The sequence below is a fragment of the Ixodes scapularis genome, unplaced genomic scaffold (assembly GCF_016920785.2).
Source record: "Ixodes scapularis isolate PalLabHiFi unplaced genomic scaffold, ASM1692078v2 PGA_scaffold0__279_contigs__length_252992795, whole genome shotgun sequence".
Taxonomy (NCBI): Eukaryota; Metazoa; Arthropoda; class Arachnida; order Ixodida; family Ixodidae; genus Ixodes; species Ixodes scapularis.
In genome coordinates, this window is record NW_024609835.1 from 98,885,083 (window position 1) to 98,902,434 (window position 17,352).

A 17,352-nucleotide genomic window follows, 5' to 3' on the forward strand; every position below is an offset into this window, starting at 1 on the left:
ACATACATACAATCCTTTTAAAGAAGAAAAGAAATCACAAAAAAAAACGAGGAAAAAAAAAAAAAAAGCTTATGTAACGGGTATTGAACCCGCTGGGCCTTCGCAGCCTCTGCATACGGGGAACACACTCCAACCTCCTCAACAAACCTGGAGGTACGAATAGAGGCGCGATTTTGACCAATTTATCAACGCTGCATCGGACGTCATGCAGAAGTAATTATATATATTTTGATGTTTACGTCCTGTTTCGGCCACAAAGCGTGACATTCAATATGGTTCCAGGTTACACAAGCCGTAACTTATTTTCGGAGTACGTAACTCGAAACCTTCCGGTAAAGTTAAGTCGGACGTAACTTTAATTTTTATTTGGAGTTCCGTCGGACGGAAACTTTAATCTTCATATTGGGTTACGTCAGACGTAACTCAAAACCATGGCGTAAAGTTACGTCGGACGTAACTTTAATTTTTATTTCGGGTTCCGTCGGACGTAACGCTAGACACTGCGTAAAAAGAGAGACAGCGTCATGACCCCAAGGCAGAATCACCATCAAACTGTCAGTAATGGCCTTGCCAAGCTCGTAATTGGCTGGTAAACTTGTATTGCATGTAATCCACTTAAATTCAACCAAGCCAACCTAAAAATGATGACCTATCTAGAGGGACACTAAAGCGATTTTAAATCTTTATTTTCATAGCAATTTTCAAGCAAATATAGCAATCCATTCAATACTGATCAAATTCCAAGGCTACTAAATGATGCCTTCCTCACAAATTGATTAAACAAAAAATTAACAGACTGTTCTCTCCATTACATGGGTTGCATGTGACGTCATTCAAAGAGCGCTCCGATGACCACCAGAAAAGAGGGGAAGAGGGAGCTCCCCTCTTATCAGGATCCTCGTTTGTGCCTCCCGGATTTGCACAGATGTCGCTATTCTTCTCCCAGAAGATTATAGAAGATTAACCCATTACTCAAAATTCGTACAAAAGCAGCTTCCCTCTCCTCCTCCTACATGGTCTTCAAAAATATGCGATGTGACGTCGGTGCAACCCATCTATAGTACCTGGGGCGCATGGCAGACGGATACAAATTGCATCCAATTCTCCTGCCTGATGTCACCTGCACAGGCACCAGTTTTCAGCAGAAGCCTCAATTTCAATTGTTTTCGCTAGTTTTGCATGCTCTCTTTGTTTTTATTTTTTATGTTAGTGCACAAATGTAGAGAAGATAATTAGGTAGAATACTAGCTAGAAGCGAAAAATTGTGTTGTTAGGAGTGCACTTTTAAGAGCTCGTTAAAGAGCAATACCAAGTTGAATAGTCAGACTGCACCCAAAATTATAAGGAAAATATTTTGCAATGTACAGTTAATGTACAGTTAAATGTACAGTACAGCAATGTATAGTTAAGTAATTTATTAGAAGTTTCTTCCAGAAACTGCAGTGAACAGCAAGGTAAACAGTAAGCAATGGGGTGTGCTGGCATTAAGTTAACTGCCCTCTGCCCCCTTGTTTGTTTGAACTGAGGTACATTGCACGACACAGTTAGCGCAAGCACGATATTGGCACTTCTTCGCATTTTACTTTGAAGAAGTATTGGTGGGCATCAAATTTTACCGCTTAGGTTAGTGCCCCAAGTGAAAACTTTCTACCATTCCAGTAGTTCTTGCGATGGCCCTCCAAATTGAGATAAACAGCAAAAAACGGCAATCACTTGTTTGCACTAACATTGTCATGTTGTGTGCATGGTGCTCCATGCAAGTAAATACAGTGGTAGACTGCATCACTTATTTGATACCAGGCAAGCCAAATTTCTGCTTGCAGAAATATATATGTAATATGTCTGCACTGGACCAAAAATGTGCATTGTAATAAAATGGACCTCAAGAATCGGTGACTCGACGTAGCAAGCTGAAATTTCTCTCATATAGGTATTTTACTGTTGCATGTTGAACTCCAGCCATCTCTCATATGCCTCCAAAAAATGTAGCTATAAGTGGTGGAAGTGTCGAATTTTGTTGCCATATTTATTCAAATATAGGCACTTTTTGTTTCGCTATTTCTTAAAATTAGGGATTGATTTTTCTCGCAACCAATGGATGTTGTGATCTATAAGAGTGGGCAAAAGTTTAGAGTCAATCGAGTCATCCCAAATTCTCCCTGAAGCTCAACTTGCACCATTGCACAACAGTGGAGATTGATGCGCGGCGAAGATGGAAAGATGAACGGGCTACTGCAGAAATACCGCATTTGCTATGTCGACTGGTAGTTCTTGGAAGCAGCGGCATTCTTGATTGTGTCAACAGTGAATGTTTCATTGAATTTCTACGACACAGAAACGGTCTGTTCTGTTCTGTTACATTTTAGATCATGTTCTCAAGTTTTATCTTTTAGACACAGTGTGAGTTGATGTCTGAAAATTGAGTATGACAAATGGAGAACTGCAGTACATCTACAGCAGAAATTCCTGCTTGCTAGATCTGGTCACTTATTCTTGTTACCCATTACGTGTTGTAAATTTTATTTTTAGACACTAGTTTTAATTTTGAACAAATTTACTAAACAATCTTTACACCTTAGCTCGTTAACAAAATTGTTCAGCATCCCAAACGTTAGGGCAAGCAAAGGTCATACATGACCGCAAAACTCGCCACTGATAAAAGGAACTGTGTACTGCAGTTCATACTGCAAGTCACTGTGCCACTTGTGTATATGAAACTCAAATTGTTTGAGTCCCCTTGTAGTGCCATTCATGCTTCAGTCTGTTTGCGGCAATTTGATAAGGAATGAAGCTGGCAAACTGAGGATAAAGCCTCACAAGCATTCTCTTCTTACATATATATACCTATAGCACAATATCAGAACCTTATGGTTGGTGTCATTTAATATGCAACAATGCACGGTAGGTCGGCACCAAATATACTAGAAACTACTAAATACCGTAAATACTGACACTACTCTAAATAGAAATAAGCTACAACATGTACAAGTAATCCCCTATTAAAAAAGAGAAGAAAAAAAAAAGCCTTTTCTGGAAAAAATTGTGAAAGCTGTATGTTGAAACAAATAAGTGCCCAAGCACACATTACCAACCATTTGCATTTTTTACAGCCAGAATGGCTGATTCGCTCGTTCTAGAGAAATGGTTGCTGTTATCCCTTGTTTTTCGGAAAAGAAGTGATGTACAAGTTTCGTGGCTTGTTTCTTTTTTTTTTTTTTTGCGGGAACTGAATGGAATGTGCATACATGCATGCAAAGACTGCAATGTAATCATTGGCCTAATTTGAGCTGGGGAGCTAATACTGTTACCAAGAGACATCTATCTCCTAAATCTTTGCCAGATATAAACATATACACAAATTCAACAAGGAAATGATGACAGCAAATTACAAATTCTCAAGTGAAGGACCCTGCAAGCTCACCCGGTAAAAATACCTCACAAGGCATAAATGGGGCACAAAATGGCCAGTGGATGTTGTAGATCCACAGGCACGCCCACTGACCAAAACGAGGAGCAGAGATGGGACAATACAAAAACTTCCTGAAACGTTGGAGTTGCCCATGATACCAATACTAAGCGTTCTGCTTTGTTCGGTAGAGACACAATGTTAATATACACAACAGACAGAAAAGGGAAATATATAGTATATATAATACATATATGTATATATATATACTAATTGTACCTACACTGCATGTTTGGTTATATTAAAGTGACATTGGATGTCAGATGAAAGTTGTGATGGTATGGTGATGAGAGTTGTACTTTCCATAACATTCAAGAGTTGCAAGGACTCGGAAAAAAACACTCTCTCTGCTCAGTCACATTCACTCTAAGAAAGAAAGTTCCCTGTAGCTTTGTTGTACTAGTTACAAGACCATGCTAAAACCTTGGCTGGATTGTTAATGGTGAACAGTCAAGAGCAGCTAACAAAGTTTTCTATCTTTGTCTAAACCGGCTATGAAGAAAGCTTGAATGCTTGGTTGACTGAGCATTTGTACTGTAGATAACTGCAGCTCACAGAGCTGTTCTTAGTGCAAGGTCCTGCATGTTGCATCATGGGACTGACTTGCTGTAAGTGAACTGAAGGACAAAATCCTGATGTCTCCATGCACTTTGCACACATCACAGACTTTGTACAACACCATGACCTTCCTAAAGTGGCACTTCAGCACTCTTTAAAATTATGACACCAGACAATTGAGACCATATCTACAGAACAAAATCAGTAAAACAAAAGAAAAATAATTAAGCAATATGATCAGTTTCATATAAAACCAACTCTTTGAAATAACTTAGGATATCTCGACTTATCACGGTCCTGGTGAGAGGACAGCAACTTCAGTGTACACAGTCAAAAGAAATTGACTGAATAGAACCCGACTGAAACCAACGTTGCAAACATTGGACAAGCTTGCCCGCTGAAAGGCCGACGTGCCACACTGACTTTCTGCAAGAAACTGTGCTTAGATTCCTCCTCCCCAAAATGGCAAAGGTTTTGAAAGAGGGAAGAAAGAAATCAGCAGAAGAAGAAGGAACTAAGAGAGGAGAGAAGGAATGGTCGGAGAGGAGCAAGTGAGCAAAAGTGGAAAGCGGGAGGTGACATCGGGCCTTTCAGCAATACACGCTTCCAAGGGTCTTTCTTTTTTCACGCTGCAGAAATCATACACCCATATCACAGAGTATTACTACTGTGTATGCTCCTGCAACCTAACAATTTTCCCAAGACGACGGGAGAATTGACTCGTACCCAGAAAAAAAAAGTAATAAAAGTTCCAGCCATAGCATGGTGCGTCACCAAGCATGGCGAAGGAAACGTGCCATTTCGCCCTGTCTGTTTGCACTGGCCTGAGCCTACTATACTCGTAGACAAATTTCTGTTGCACTTCAGAAGTGAAGATTGCACATGTGCCACTTCAATGGGCACTTAAAGCACAACTCCGGTCACAAACAAAACCAAAGTAAATGAGTGGTATCACTTTAGTGTCACGAAATATGATCACAGCCGAAATATTACGTCGAAGTTAAGCTGCATGCTCCACGAAAACCAATTTCAGAGATGCGACCAGGTGCTCTTTAGCGGGCGACAAGCTGGTTAGCTTTTAGTCAAGGAACACTGGCGCAGCACCCCTGTGACGTCGCGTCGCGGTGAAGCTGCAGCTAAATTGGTTGTACCACAGCACCCTTGTGACGTCACGTCGCGGGCATACGACTGATGATCAGTGCTGCCATCCCTCTAGCAGACAGTTTCGGTTTTGCCGCAGACTCCCGAAACCAAATTTTGAGCCATGATATTTATAAAACTAAACACAATATCGAGAAAAAAAAAATCGTACCTCGTGATTCAGGGACACTGCCTTAGCTGAAAACAGTCGTAATTCCAAATTAAAAAAAATATCTACCAGAGTTTCCCTTTAAGATGTATAAGTGCACATGCGCCATAGCTGTTACTGCATAACTACAGAAAGTTGTCTGGGGGTATAGTGGACGAATACCAAGATCAGAGCTCCAATGCTGAAGTGCATAAAATCACGTCGAAAATATTCATTTCAACCGACAAATGACATCAACTGGTTGAGAATGTCGGCAGAACACTTGCCCGAATTAAAGGTTCATGCAACCGACAGAAGGTGGAAATTTCTGCTGACGCAATTCGTACACATATCCGAGAGATATACTGCATTTACCGGAGTAGTCGACACGCGGTTAATGAACAATGCCTGTGGATTCATCTTTCCATGGAGCATGCAGATACCTAGCCAGTTATATATCGATCGACAGAAAGAGCCCAGTGATATACGGGACAGGGATAACAAACCCATGCAAAGACTCTATCTGGACAGGTTGCATTTTCCAAGAAGGATCATTTTCCTAATGTCGTTATTGCTACATTGCTTATGTAGAATCGATAATTGGCTGTGTGTAAGCTCTGTGAAAAAGTTAATGCACAGGCCTCGTTCATTAATAATAGTGTGTCAAATACTCTAATTGCATCGCATTACTATTTATTCATAAAAATCTTTTCACGGCTCTTGTTCCTTACAGTAGTACTTTTAGTGCACGCTCCTAATAAATGCCTAGAACACTGGCAGAGACATCTGAAATGTTTGTGAAAAAAGTGGATTCAGAAGAGCAAAACTAGTCGGTGTATATACCTATGTACCCATATAAAAGCAGTGAAAACCCCCAAGTATGCACAAACAAGCATAATATTTTTGCTTCAGTCAATGTAGGAAGGCGAAAGTCTCGTTAAAATGTCTATTTAGCTTGCATTTTGTAGACTACTGGTTTGAAAGTGGGGATCACAGTTTGCCTCTACAGTGGAGGCCTATTAGTGTGGAGGGACATACCGTGATGCCCACTTTTAAAGTAGTGTCGTGACCGTCCCTCTAGTACTCGTATATGTTACGACTATTTTATGCAAGGACCAAATGTAGGCATATAGGCAGAGAGCAATCATTCACTTTCTCAAGAAAGTCTTATACTCCTCGAAGTTTCTTCGACACCCCCATCACGCAACATGTTTTAGTCACTGGCTTCAGCATGTGGCGTGTGGTTAGGCCCAGGCCCGAAGCCAAGTCCCCGTTGATGCAATGAATGGAACAAAATAGGAGCCAAAATGCTGATGCAGCACTCTCCAATACGTGCTGGGAGCACGCCTGAGATATGGCGGCCACGGATAATTACAGCATCAGCTGACAAGTTGGGGGCCCAGCAGATGCTCCGCCTCCAACGTCTGTTCGTTGCCTTCCGTCAAGCTTTGGCTGCACGTGCGACAAAAGCATTGTCAAAGGCAGAAATCTTGCGCTCGAGGAGGAGCATCTGCTGGATTTTTAGCCTGTCACCGACCGTAGATGGTGCAGATTTTAGTAAAGGGTCTTTTGATGGAGAACCAGACCAAAGTACTCCCGGTACAATGCCTTTCAGCACTGGAGCTACCGAACATTGGTTTGGGCATTCTCTCGGACAACAAGATGTGAACACACGCGGGTGTATGCACCCAACACAGTTTGCAGCGTGATCGAGTCTTGCCTTATTAAAAATAGAAGTTTCTCCAGCAGACAGTGAGCTGCACTGCCGCATCTGGCACACCCTGCAGTTCCCGTAGCGGCTTGGCGAGGGTCCCGGTAGCTCCTTCCACTCATTTGTGTTTGCCCGCAAATTCGTGGAGGATGTCCCTCGCCATCTGGAGGTCGTTGCGAGCGATTCCGAGCGCCCGAAGGACCGCGTCCTGGGTGTAGCCCTCAGAAGTGAGCTCCGATATGTAGTCCATGTGAAGGTTCTCGTAGCTCACCCTGTCGTTCTCTTTGTTCTCAAGTGCGCTTGTTACCAGCGGTCTTAGCGTCCGCAGCCTACAAAGAGATGGGGTACACGACTTCCGCCATTAGAAGGGAATAACTAGTTGTGCTAGCAAAGGTTGCACACTGTACAACAAAAAAAGAGAAAAAAACAACAATGAGAACACAGGTGAACAACATAGTCCGAATGCAGACTGTGCGTAAGTGCTGCAAAACCCTTGATATTTGCAAGTCCACTTTTCACAAATTTTGCAAATTGGAAAAATTATTAACTTCAGAAGCTCACGAATATGTATTCCTATTCTCTAAAAAGGCTAATCCCAGCCTATACAATTCGGAAAATTTAATGGCCACGATTATGATCCCCCTGCCTAATTTGTAAAACATTGGAATCATGAAAATAAAGGATTTTACTGTATCTATAGCTTTTTCTCCTTGTCTAGGCTGAAGTTTTGTAGAACATAAATAAAAGAAAAAAGAAGGTACTTCAATCCCATGTTAATCAGTCTGTTTTTCTCAAAATCCACCTAAAAAAATTTAACCTCTGCATTTAGCAAAGTAAAAGTAAAAAGGGGGCTTGAGTACCCTGACAGTTAAGTTCATCTACTAATGCACACTATGCTGTAACATTCTCCAATGATGTCAATAAAAAAATTTAATGTGTAACCTCGTTAAATTACTGGGGCCGTACTGCTCTGTCCAGCTTCTGGCACATACCACATTTACCTGAAAAAAGGTTAATTATGAAAATTCCTGCTGATTTACTTCCCCTCAAAACATGTAAAAAATCAATCATTTACCGTAAATAAAAAAAAAAAAGATTAATATTATTAGCAATATATTATTCTGAGCTTATGAACATCATGATCAGTAGCCCAGAGCACGTCACTCTTTTGGTTACTATGCTACTCCTGCTCTGTCATTTGGGGGTTCCTTCATTGAGTCACAATGATTGGTCTCTGCTCAGCAGAAAAGTAGATGCGTGACCACTTTTCATAAAAACGAGTGAAGCTAAACAAGTGTTGAGTGCTGAACCCCCCAGCTGAACTGCGGGTTGGTGGTTCCAACAAATCCTACAATACATAGAATATATTCTGCCTGAGGACACACGTGCGGCATCCTGGAAGTCTTTCCCATAAAGGGTTTTGGGCGTTCCTTGCTGTGCGGGCTTACCGCCTATTAATTTTGGTAGGTGAACATACATTTTGTCATCATACTTTTGTGCAAGGTGGCAAGGGAGTGAGCAAAGAACATATTCTACATTCTAAAAAGTCAACCTAAAAAGTCAAAATACAAACACACTCGTGTTTACAATCATGCAATATACGGTATGTATGTGCTCAGAATAAGCTCAAGGGAGGTCTAAAGAAAATTCTGCACGCGACTGTTCATTTTTGTTGTTAGAACTGCTGATCCCACATATTTTTGTTATCGCGCACAATCCATAGCTTTCACAAAACATTGAATGTTGATTGGACCTGTGGGTCGATTAAAAAAGTTAACCCATATGATCGCCACTTTTTAATAGACAAATCAATCGATGCACCCGTTAGAGTTTTCTCAAGTCATATTGCATGAAAGACGCCAAAACTTCACATTTTTTTTACTATTTTCACTATGTCATAAATTACAATTACATAAAATAATTACAGTCTCATATTAAACTTTACGTTGTGACGCCCACCGAAATATGAACACGAGAAGCCTTTTAAAGTGGAGTAATTTTTAAGTTAATATTTAAATAGTATAATCCCCCTCAATGACAATCACAAACAGGCTGAAGTAGTTTACCGTGCAAGCCTGTGTCCTAAAGAAATAAAGATGCCAGAAATATTAAAGCAGACATTTTTTCCCTTCTTTTTTTTCTCCCGACTTTCCGATTAATTGGCAAGAAAACTATCGCAACTAAAATGTCACTTGAATAATTTGAAAGTTAATCAATGGAACTGCCCAGTCCCGATATGCGTTAGGTTAGGGCAGAGCGTCATCGAAAAGTTTAGTGAGAGTGGCTAACCCTCATCAATAAAATAGTGTCTCTGCGGCCGATGCGGCCTGTGTCATGGTGCGGATCGTTTGTTGGAGTCAGAGAGTCTACTATGGTTGAATGAAGATTATTTAGCCTGAAAAGTATAATATTACTGTCTTGACATCCGTGGCCTTCCCCGAGAAAATTGAAGCAGCTGAACCCACGCTACCGAGATAGAGCATCTAATAACACGCATGCTGCTGCACTGCTCGGTTAGACTTATTTATTCCACTCGCAGCAGATGTACTACAACAGTTTGTTTCACTTGTTTCGGTTGTCCTGCCAACGTGCAGTTTGCGGATAATAACTAGAAGAGGCACTCTCTCATCGTTCCAACGTAGTAGAATTGTTCAGACTCCAAAAACACTTACGCACACCATGGCACAGTAAAGGGAAAGATTTGTTTCAGTGGAACTCAATAGCATGGTAATTTCCAATACAGCACTTAGTTCTCTGAATGCAAAATATTTATATTAGTACTGCAAAAACTAAAAGTTACGAAAAAAAAGAAATGCATAGAACTTGTGATTTTACAACCCACAGTGCCAGTATTTTGTATGTATCCAGATTGGAATGCCTTGTTTTGTTGAATTTTCTTGCGGGTGAACCGATGTATCTTTTTTAAAAGAAACAAATATTTAAGAGAAATAGTGCAGTTCACCCAGAAATCCATGCCTCCTAACATCTGCCTAGAACAGACGAAACATCCACACAAGCGATTATTTAAATTTAGGCTGTACGCTGATAACACAACTCGATCTTCACTGAAGCACCGAACAGTACCGCAACATTTTCCGCTGAAATTGTTTTCCCACTGGTACTATGCGACAAAATAAACTCAAGAATCTACACTGTTTAGCATGCGAACGTGGAGAACCTACGGAACGGCAATGCTTCTATCCTCGCTTTGATGATGATGGTAGTGCAACGGAACTGCTGCATCTAGGTCAATCTCGAGGCCAATAGGAACCAAAGAAAGTGAGACGAAACAGCACCTTTTTTCTATCTTCTGACTGTTCATCAGTGACCCATTTGTTGTGGAGGGTAGCGATGAACATGGCAGAGACTCTTGGGAGCTTGAGTCTGGTTGCTGGGGAACAGGAACTGTAACTAGGGGGGGGGGGGGGAGGGGAGGGGAGAAAGGGTGTATATGTCAGTTCTCTATGCCACTGCTTTTCCAAAGTACAGCAGTGCATTAAGACAGGCCTTTCCTCCAAGCGATTTCAGCCAGAGCCCTGTGCACAGCGGCAAGAAGTGAGGTTCAGTGAATTCTGACATTCACAGAACATGAATGCATACTTGTTTTACAGCAATGACTGTTTTAGAAACTTTTCAGCTGCATTTGCGGCATCAGCGTTGCACTAGACAGAAAACTGTGGTGTCGTCAAATCACGTGACAACACATGGTTTTGCTTACATGCCCGGAAAAGCCCGTTAATAAAATTCACACTTCATTTTTCTTACAAGTACCAACAGCCATTGCTATGCAGCTGCAAAAGGCCGGCGCCGGCCTCTGGATGTTAATAAATGCAGCACAAAAGGAAGACTGCATGACAAGAACACAACAAGCACTCTCAATCCGAAGAACGCTGCTGAGGCTACAGTCATCAAAAGGAACAGTTTGGGACTTATTACCTTCCCCATTAAACCGTTACATAAATGAGACACATCAGACCATATCAGTTCTCCTTCAGAATTCAACGTAAGCACATGGGGCGGCCCCGCAAAGTCGGGACAGCCTCCGAAGAGGGGGGATATAAGGCTCGCCATGTCAAAGCAGAGCATGGACACCTGCGCTCACTGAGCTATTGCTGTCACTTGTCTTCATACTGTGGCGAAAAGCTCAGAATATTTTCTGGTGACACGTTTTCAGCAGTATATCCCCACTGTGTCAGATGCTATGTAATCAGGGTAGGGGGATCTCTATAAAGGTGGAGGGGGGAAGGGAGGGAGAGGAAAGAGAGAGAGAGGAGGGGGAGAGGAGAGAAGTTTCGACCTTAAACCCCCCCTGCCTATGCCACTGTTCTGCATTTCTACTACCCTACCATAAAGAAGATCTGCCAGACTATTTCAGAAGAAACAGCAATAAAGCCTACCATGACCAAGGCTAAGCTCCGTGTTGGCATAGCTGGGCTCTTCAAACAGTTCTGCCAGCTCGGCGTAGTGCACGGCAGAGCAGGGAAGAGGTGAGGGTGCCCTGGGGGGGAGGCTGCTGCTTCCTGGCCACGTCCCGTTGGAGTTAGGGGGCGAAGGTGCCAGGGTCACGATGGTCGGAGGAAAAGACTGCGACGGCCTGGGCATCAGGCCGGAGCAGGAGCCGAGGCTCGAGCCAGAGCTGGAGCCGGAGCTAGAGACGGAGCTGCAGCCGGAGCCCCTAACAAAGAGGCCTCCCTCCTGCTGCACTTCGGAGTAGGTGACGCTCGTTCCTGCGGGTGGGACATTTGGCCTCTGTAGTGGGCGCAATTTCCACCAAGGCGGGAATATTGCCCGAATTTGACGGCTCAAGGATTGCTGCGGCCATGTGAAAAACAAAACGTTAAAATCCTGTCTCAATCGGTTTCATAACCAGCGAGCCTTTTCGTTATCTTGTTGCTTCAGTAGTACCATTGACTACTGCGTATCCACCACACATTAAGCGCTTATTCCCGAATTTGTAAGATCTGAGAATATATTCTATGTGTTGCATTTTGAGTGGGCGCTTGCCCGGTATTTTCCGGTACTACTATTCTTTGAAAAATTGTGCTGTCACATTTTGTTTTTATCTTCACTCATTCCTATTATTATCATGTGTATGTTTTAAAAAGGGCATTAACTATGCAATAAAATGCTAACGTTGTATTTTAATGCTAACGTTGTATTTTGTTAACGCTGTATTTTCGATCGTAAGAATTTTCTACCCACATAATAAAAGCATTTGAATGTGACATGGCTGTGGCAAGACACTTTGTGACCCGCTCATTTGATCCAAAGTTGGAAGCGGAAGTTACCGGAATTTTCTGGTGAGCTTTGTGGAGTACTTGATGTCCTTGATGCAGCACCTCCATTGATGTATTCATCAGTGCCTGGCCTGAATAAAATATGGTGCCTGCAAAGAAAAGAAAAATGCAAAGATTATATTGCTGCGAGTAGAATCAAAGAGCTGAAAAACAAATTGTAACGAGCCTCATCAAGCGACATTCTACAGGGTGTCACAAATGAAAATTTACACGGTCTTTTTTACCGCAAAAATAAACTAGGCATCGCCGAACGCTCATTTTCCGCCCAAAGGTAGAGCTAGAGGTCACAACCAGATGCCGAAGTTTCAGCCCGATCCGATAACTTAATCAAAAGTTATAAGTGATTTTCTGAAAATTTCAATGGGAAAATGGACACCATTTTCGCTCGTTTTCGGTTTCTGGTGCCATAGAGCCCCATGTGTTTGAAAACTCCGTCGGCCGCCATTTTCCCATTGAATTTTTCAGAAAATCATTTATAACTTTTGATTTAATTATCGGATCGGGTTGAAACTTTGGCATCTGGTTGTGACCTCCAGCTCTACATTTGGGCGGAGAATGAGCGTTCGGCGATGCCTAGTTTATTTTTGCGGTAAAAAAGACTGTGTAAATTTTCTTTTGTGACACCCTGTAGTTTAGCTGCTAAACAAAGCAGGTTTGTTTGCAAGGTTGTACACATAAGTATGATCACTAAATCCAACTAAAAAGTGAGAATTAACTATTTATAACAGATTGTACACCAAGGAAAGATTATTTGGTCCTCTGAAAGTCATGTAGTGTTCTACTGTGTGGTAAATTTGGAAAGATATGTTTCTGATCATGTATTTAATAGAGCAAATTTTTATCTTTGTGCTTCTCTACACATCGTTTTTATCTCTTCCTGCATATGCTGCAGACTTCTAGGGCATTCAGAAATATGTTTGGGCAGCATTACAGGTGAATGTTTTCGGCATCACAGACTGTCCTGTGCTTTGGATTAAGTGAAAAACTTAATACTTTCTCCGTGCCATATAGCATCCATCAGGTGGTAACTTTTACATATTTAGCATATTTGACAGTCTTCAGAAAATTGAGCAACTTTCACTGAAGATAATAATAATAATAACTTTGAATGGTAGTTCAACTTTAAGATAACATTCAAGTTGACCTAAACTATAGGACAACTTTTTTAAGTTCACCTAGAGTTTGAAAGTAGGATGGAAAGAAACCTACAAACATTTGAAATATTCCTATACTACAGTCAAACCCGTTTATCACGAACAGCAGAAAACGCCACGATCAGTTTGATACAGCAAGTAGTTTGATATAGCAAAAAACATTTACATGAACTTCCACGATGACTTCGTTGTAAGGTAGAGAGCTTCTCTTTCTTTCTCATCTCTTCACTTCCGCCTTGTAACAACTCGGCAAATCTTTTTTTATTTTCTTTTTTTGCATGCGTGCAGAGTTTTTTTTTTGTTTTTTTTATCTTATCTTCCTTTCTGAATTGCTTCTCTTAGAGGGTAAACGTTTTGGGATGAAACATTTTTTTTTTCTGTGCGTGCGTGCAGAGTATCTTTTTTAGCTTTCTCCCCCTTCTGAATCACTTCTCTTCGCTCAATTTTGTGTGCAACTTGAGCTTTTGGAATTTTCTTTCTTTCCTACTTCTTTTTTTACGGGAAGGGACAGGCTAGAAGGCGATTGCTAACGCGTTTTCGGAAGTCTTCCCAGGAGGAAAAGTTCGATATAGTCAATATCTTGTTCGTTATTAAACATACTTTTTACATGCATTTTTATTTAAAATCTCTGTGAGTTTGATATACACAATAATTCGCTGTATGTGGGTTCGTTCTAAACGGGTTTCACTGTATGTTTCATTCATAGTGTATACTACGGTGTCAAAGCAACTGGCGCAAGCACATTACTTATCTAGCATCTTGTTTGCCTGCATGTCTCGTACAAAGGCAACACTAGACATAGCTATGCGCTCACACCAGCATGCTTTGACAGTGTTACACACTATAGTACGAAACAGAGTAGTCACCCTACCCAAAACACTCACTTCTAGAACGGTTAACTATGTGCCTTTATGCCGGGGCATTTTTGTCGCACTGTTCTTGTGAAGCTTCAGTACTATGCACAAGCGCTCTTGCATCAGGCTTCACCGCTTTGCACCAACCTGCTTGGAAAAACGGCTGAGCATCTCGGTTAGCTCGATGGGCTTGGATATTGCGCTCACTATTAATAGGTCAACCTTCTCTGGTTAGAACCATAGGTATCGCTATGGTACTTGCAATTAATGCATGGTCAACTAGAGCACCTGTTACATTTAAAGAATGCAGCAGCTAACATTTGCTAGATAGATAATACTTGTGCCCTTCTCTACCTCCAAACTGTCCTAAGCCCCAGGTTTAGTCAGTCGAAGAGACCCACCTAGGTGATGTGCCTGGTGACTGTCCGGGTGTGGTCGTGGGTGATGCCCTTCTGGGTGGCACAGGGGGCGGTGCAGCAATGGCTATTCGACGAGTTACCATTGGTGATGAATGTGGGGACACAAGTGGTGATCGGCTGCAAGACTGTAAAAGGGTCGCAGATTAATGGAAAAAATAGTTTGAAGGTTGGGCAAATTATTTAGTATGCCTGTCTGTCCTTTTTTTTATCCACCTATCATTTTGATGTTTGTAGGTGCTGCAAATGTTATACGAGGCAACAAGAAATTTAAACTTAGTTCATTATGATTTAGAAGATACCTCCAGTGCCAATAGCTCTGATTTCTAGGCATGATGTAGCTCTACCCTAAATTTACATTGAAAGCAAATGTGGAAGCTTATGAAGAGCAGTTGTCTTTATTTGATATTATAATACAGTAAATAATTTTACTTATACATGCTCAACAGCTTGAAAAATCTGCTTTTGCAGGATCCTTAAACGTATTTTATAGATACTAAATTTCCTGAAAGTATATAATCACATGTTCTGGAATTATGGCTTGAAAACATAATTCTGATGAAAAAAACTAAACACAGGTTTATATAGCAATGCGACTGTCTAGAACAGGGGTCTCCGAACCCCGGTTCGCAGCTGGCCGCGGCCTTCCCAAGGAAACCCAGCCCGCGGCCCACATCAGCAGACCCGCTGCTAGCAACGCAAAAAGAAGCGTGTGTGAAGAAACGGTGCCACGACGCGCTCTAAATGTGCAGACTAAGATACCGGAAAGAACGAGAGAAACTGCATTGTGACACGAGTCCTCTCTCCATATTATTAATTGAACATTGTCATCAGTAGCATTACTACTCTTAGTCCTCTCCTTCATGTGTAACTATGATAAATTCCATTGCATTCTCATGTACATTGCACTTAGTGTCCTCTGTTACAATCATTGCATATTGTCAGCATTATTTTTATCATTCTCATTAGTCTTTTGCACTGTGTGAATATACGAAAGCTCCCATGCACTCTTAACTTGTAAGTTTTCTTGGTCACAAGTGTTGTGTAATTAGCTATATATTAACTAGTTTTGAAGTATGTATTCATCCACCTTAGGATTTTTATTTAATACTTACACATTTCTGTGTTCAAATGCTTATCTAGGTTTATTTACTTAATTTTTCTTAATCTTTAATTACTCTTTTTCTTTTTTCCGCCCCTCGAGAGTGCAACAAATCGCTAATAGCCAGAAAGTTTGAAAACCTCTGGTCTAGAATATACAGAAACTAAAAATAAACCTAGAGAAAGTGACCTGACAGGGAAATTAAATTTTATACTTAAATTTATATTTAAAAGTATTTTGTTCTGACATGTCATCTTGTGACAGCTACCATCAGTGACATTGATACTATAATTTAGCAAATGCAGCTACTTTGGCCTTCATTTGGCATTTTGTGAGCCAAAGCATGGCACAGGCTTAAAACATCGCTGAGCTCTATCTTCTGCACTGTTAGTGCAAACACGATATTGACACTTTTTTGCGTTTTACTTTTAAAAGGTATTGGCATACACCAAATTTTACTGCTTAGGTTAATGCTCCTAGTAGTTCTGATACGAGCCCTTCAATTCTGAAAGAAAAACAAAACAAAACAGTGATTGCTTGTTTGCAATAACAATGTCAGATTCTCTTGTTCAAGATTATTGCCTGGGTTACAATTGCCTAAGGCTGAGAGCAACATGCAGAAATCAACAGTTGCTCATCATTATTAGTGACTGTGCAGCGCTCAGTTGTTTCCTTCTCTCTTGTTAAAGGTTCAACAGTCCTGTTCTCTTCACTACACAACACTGCATCTAACTTGGAATATAGACTCGAGAGATTAAATTTTTATGGTACCATACACTGAGTCTCTGAAAGCACAAATGCTTGTTCAAAATATCACATTTTTTTTCTGACTGAAGCAGCTGTCATTGTTTCCGTGTCACAAAGTGTTAACAACATGAATGACATCTACAAGGTACAAAAGACCATAGTTACCCTGCTTCCATCAGCAGTTTCACTTCGTGGTGAGAGGGCTAATGCTTGTAAAGATGAAGTCCAGGTGTTTGGATCCTAAAATCAAAGTTAAATGAAACTGTACTAACTCCAAAGTTTGACGAGCACCAACTTGGATGACGACCAAAGTAATGCTGTATTTTACAACAAAAATCATTATGCACACTTATGAAATACATAATTAACGCCACTTCAACAGTTGACTGTCCATGCTTTCGGAGCTGTGTCATTTATGTTCTTAGTTCAGACAAAGTCTAGGAATTATCCATGTTGAATTAACCTGAGAATGGGGTAAAGAAGAAGCAACGAAACGTAAAAGGGACATAAAAAAAAATCGTTCAGCCTTTCCACTCTCGTGAAGAAGGAAGACCAGCGGAGCTGCACTAAATACACTGTGTGCTTCTTCGTCGTCATCTGTTTTTCGCACTGTTTCCTACGATGAATTCCCACCAATGACCGCCCAACTATCCATTCTTCTATTATAACTGGAAAGGTTGCCGCCATCTCTGAGCGACGATGGAAACCATACTGGTTGTGTGCTTGCCGCCGTCGCTTATAGATGGCGGTAGCTGTCCA

General features: G+C 41.2%; 1 protein-coding gene across 1 annotated transcript in view; it reads right to left on the reverse strand.

The window, feature by feature from the left end:
* Window positions 1-441: 441 nt before the first annotated feature.
* Window positions 442-17,352, reverse strand: part of LOC8032556 (E3 ubiquitin-protein ligase CBL-B) — a 63,572-nt gene continuing 46,661 nt past the window's right edge. Inside the window, exons 7-12 of the mRNA XM_002410233.5 lie at window positions 16,759-16,833; window positions 14,730-14,872; window positions 12,312-12,409; window positions 11,421-11,750; window positions 10,320-10,434; window positions 442-7,352 (exon numbers count right to left, since the gene is read on the reverse strand). Of these exons, the coding sequence (XP_002410277.2) occupies window positions 7,142-7,352; window positions 10,320-10,434; window positions 11,421-11,750; window positions 12,312-12,409; window positions 14,730-14,872; window positions 16,759-16,833 (972 nt within the window). The 3' untranslated portion in view covers window positions 442-7,141. The remainder of the gene's footprint in view (window positions 7,353-10,319; window positions 10,435-11,420; window positions 11,751-12,311; window positions 12,410-14,729; window positions 14,873-16,758; window positions 16,834-17,352) is intronic.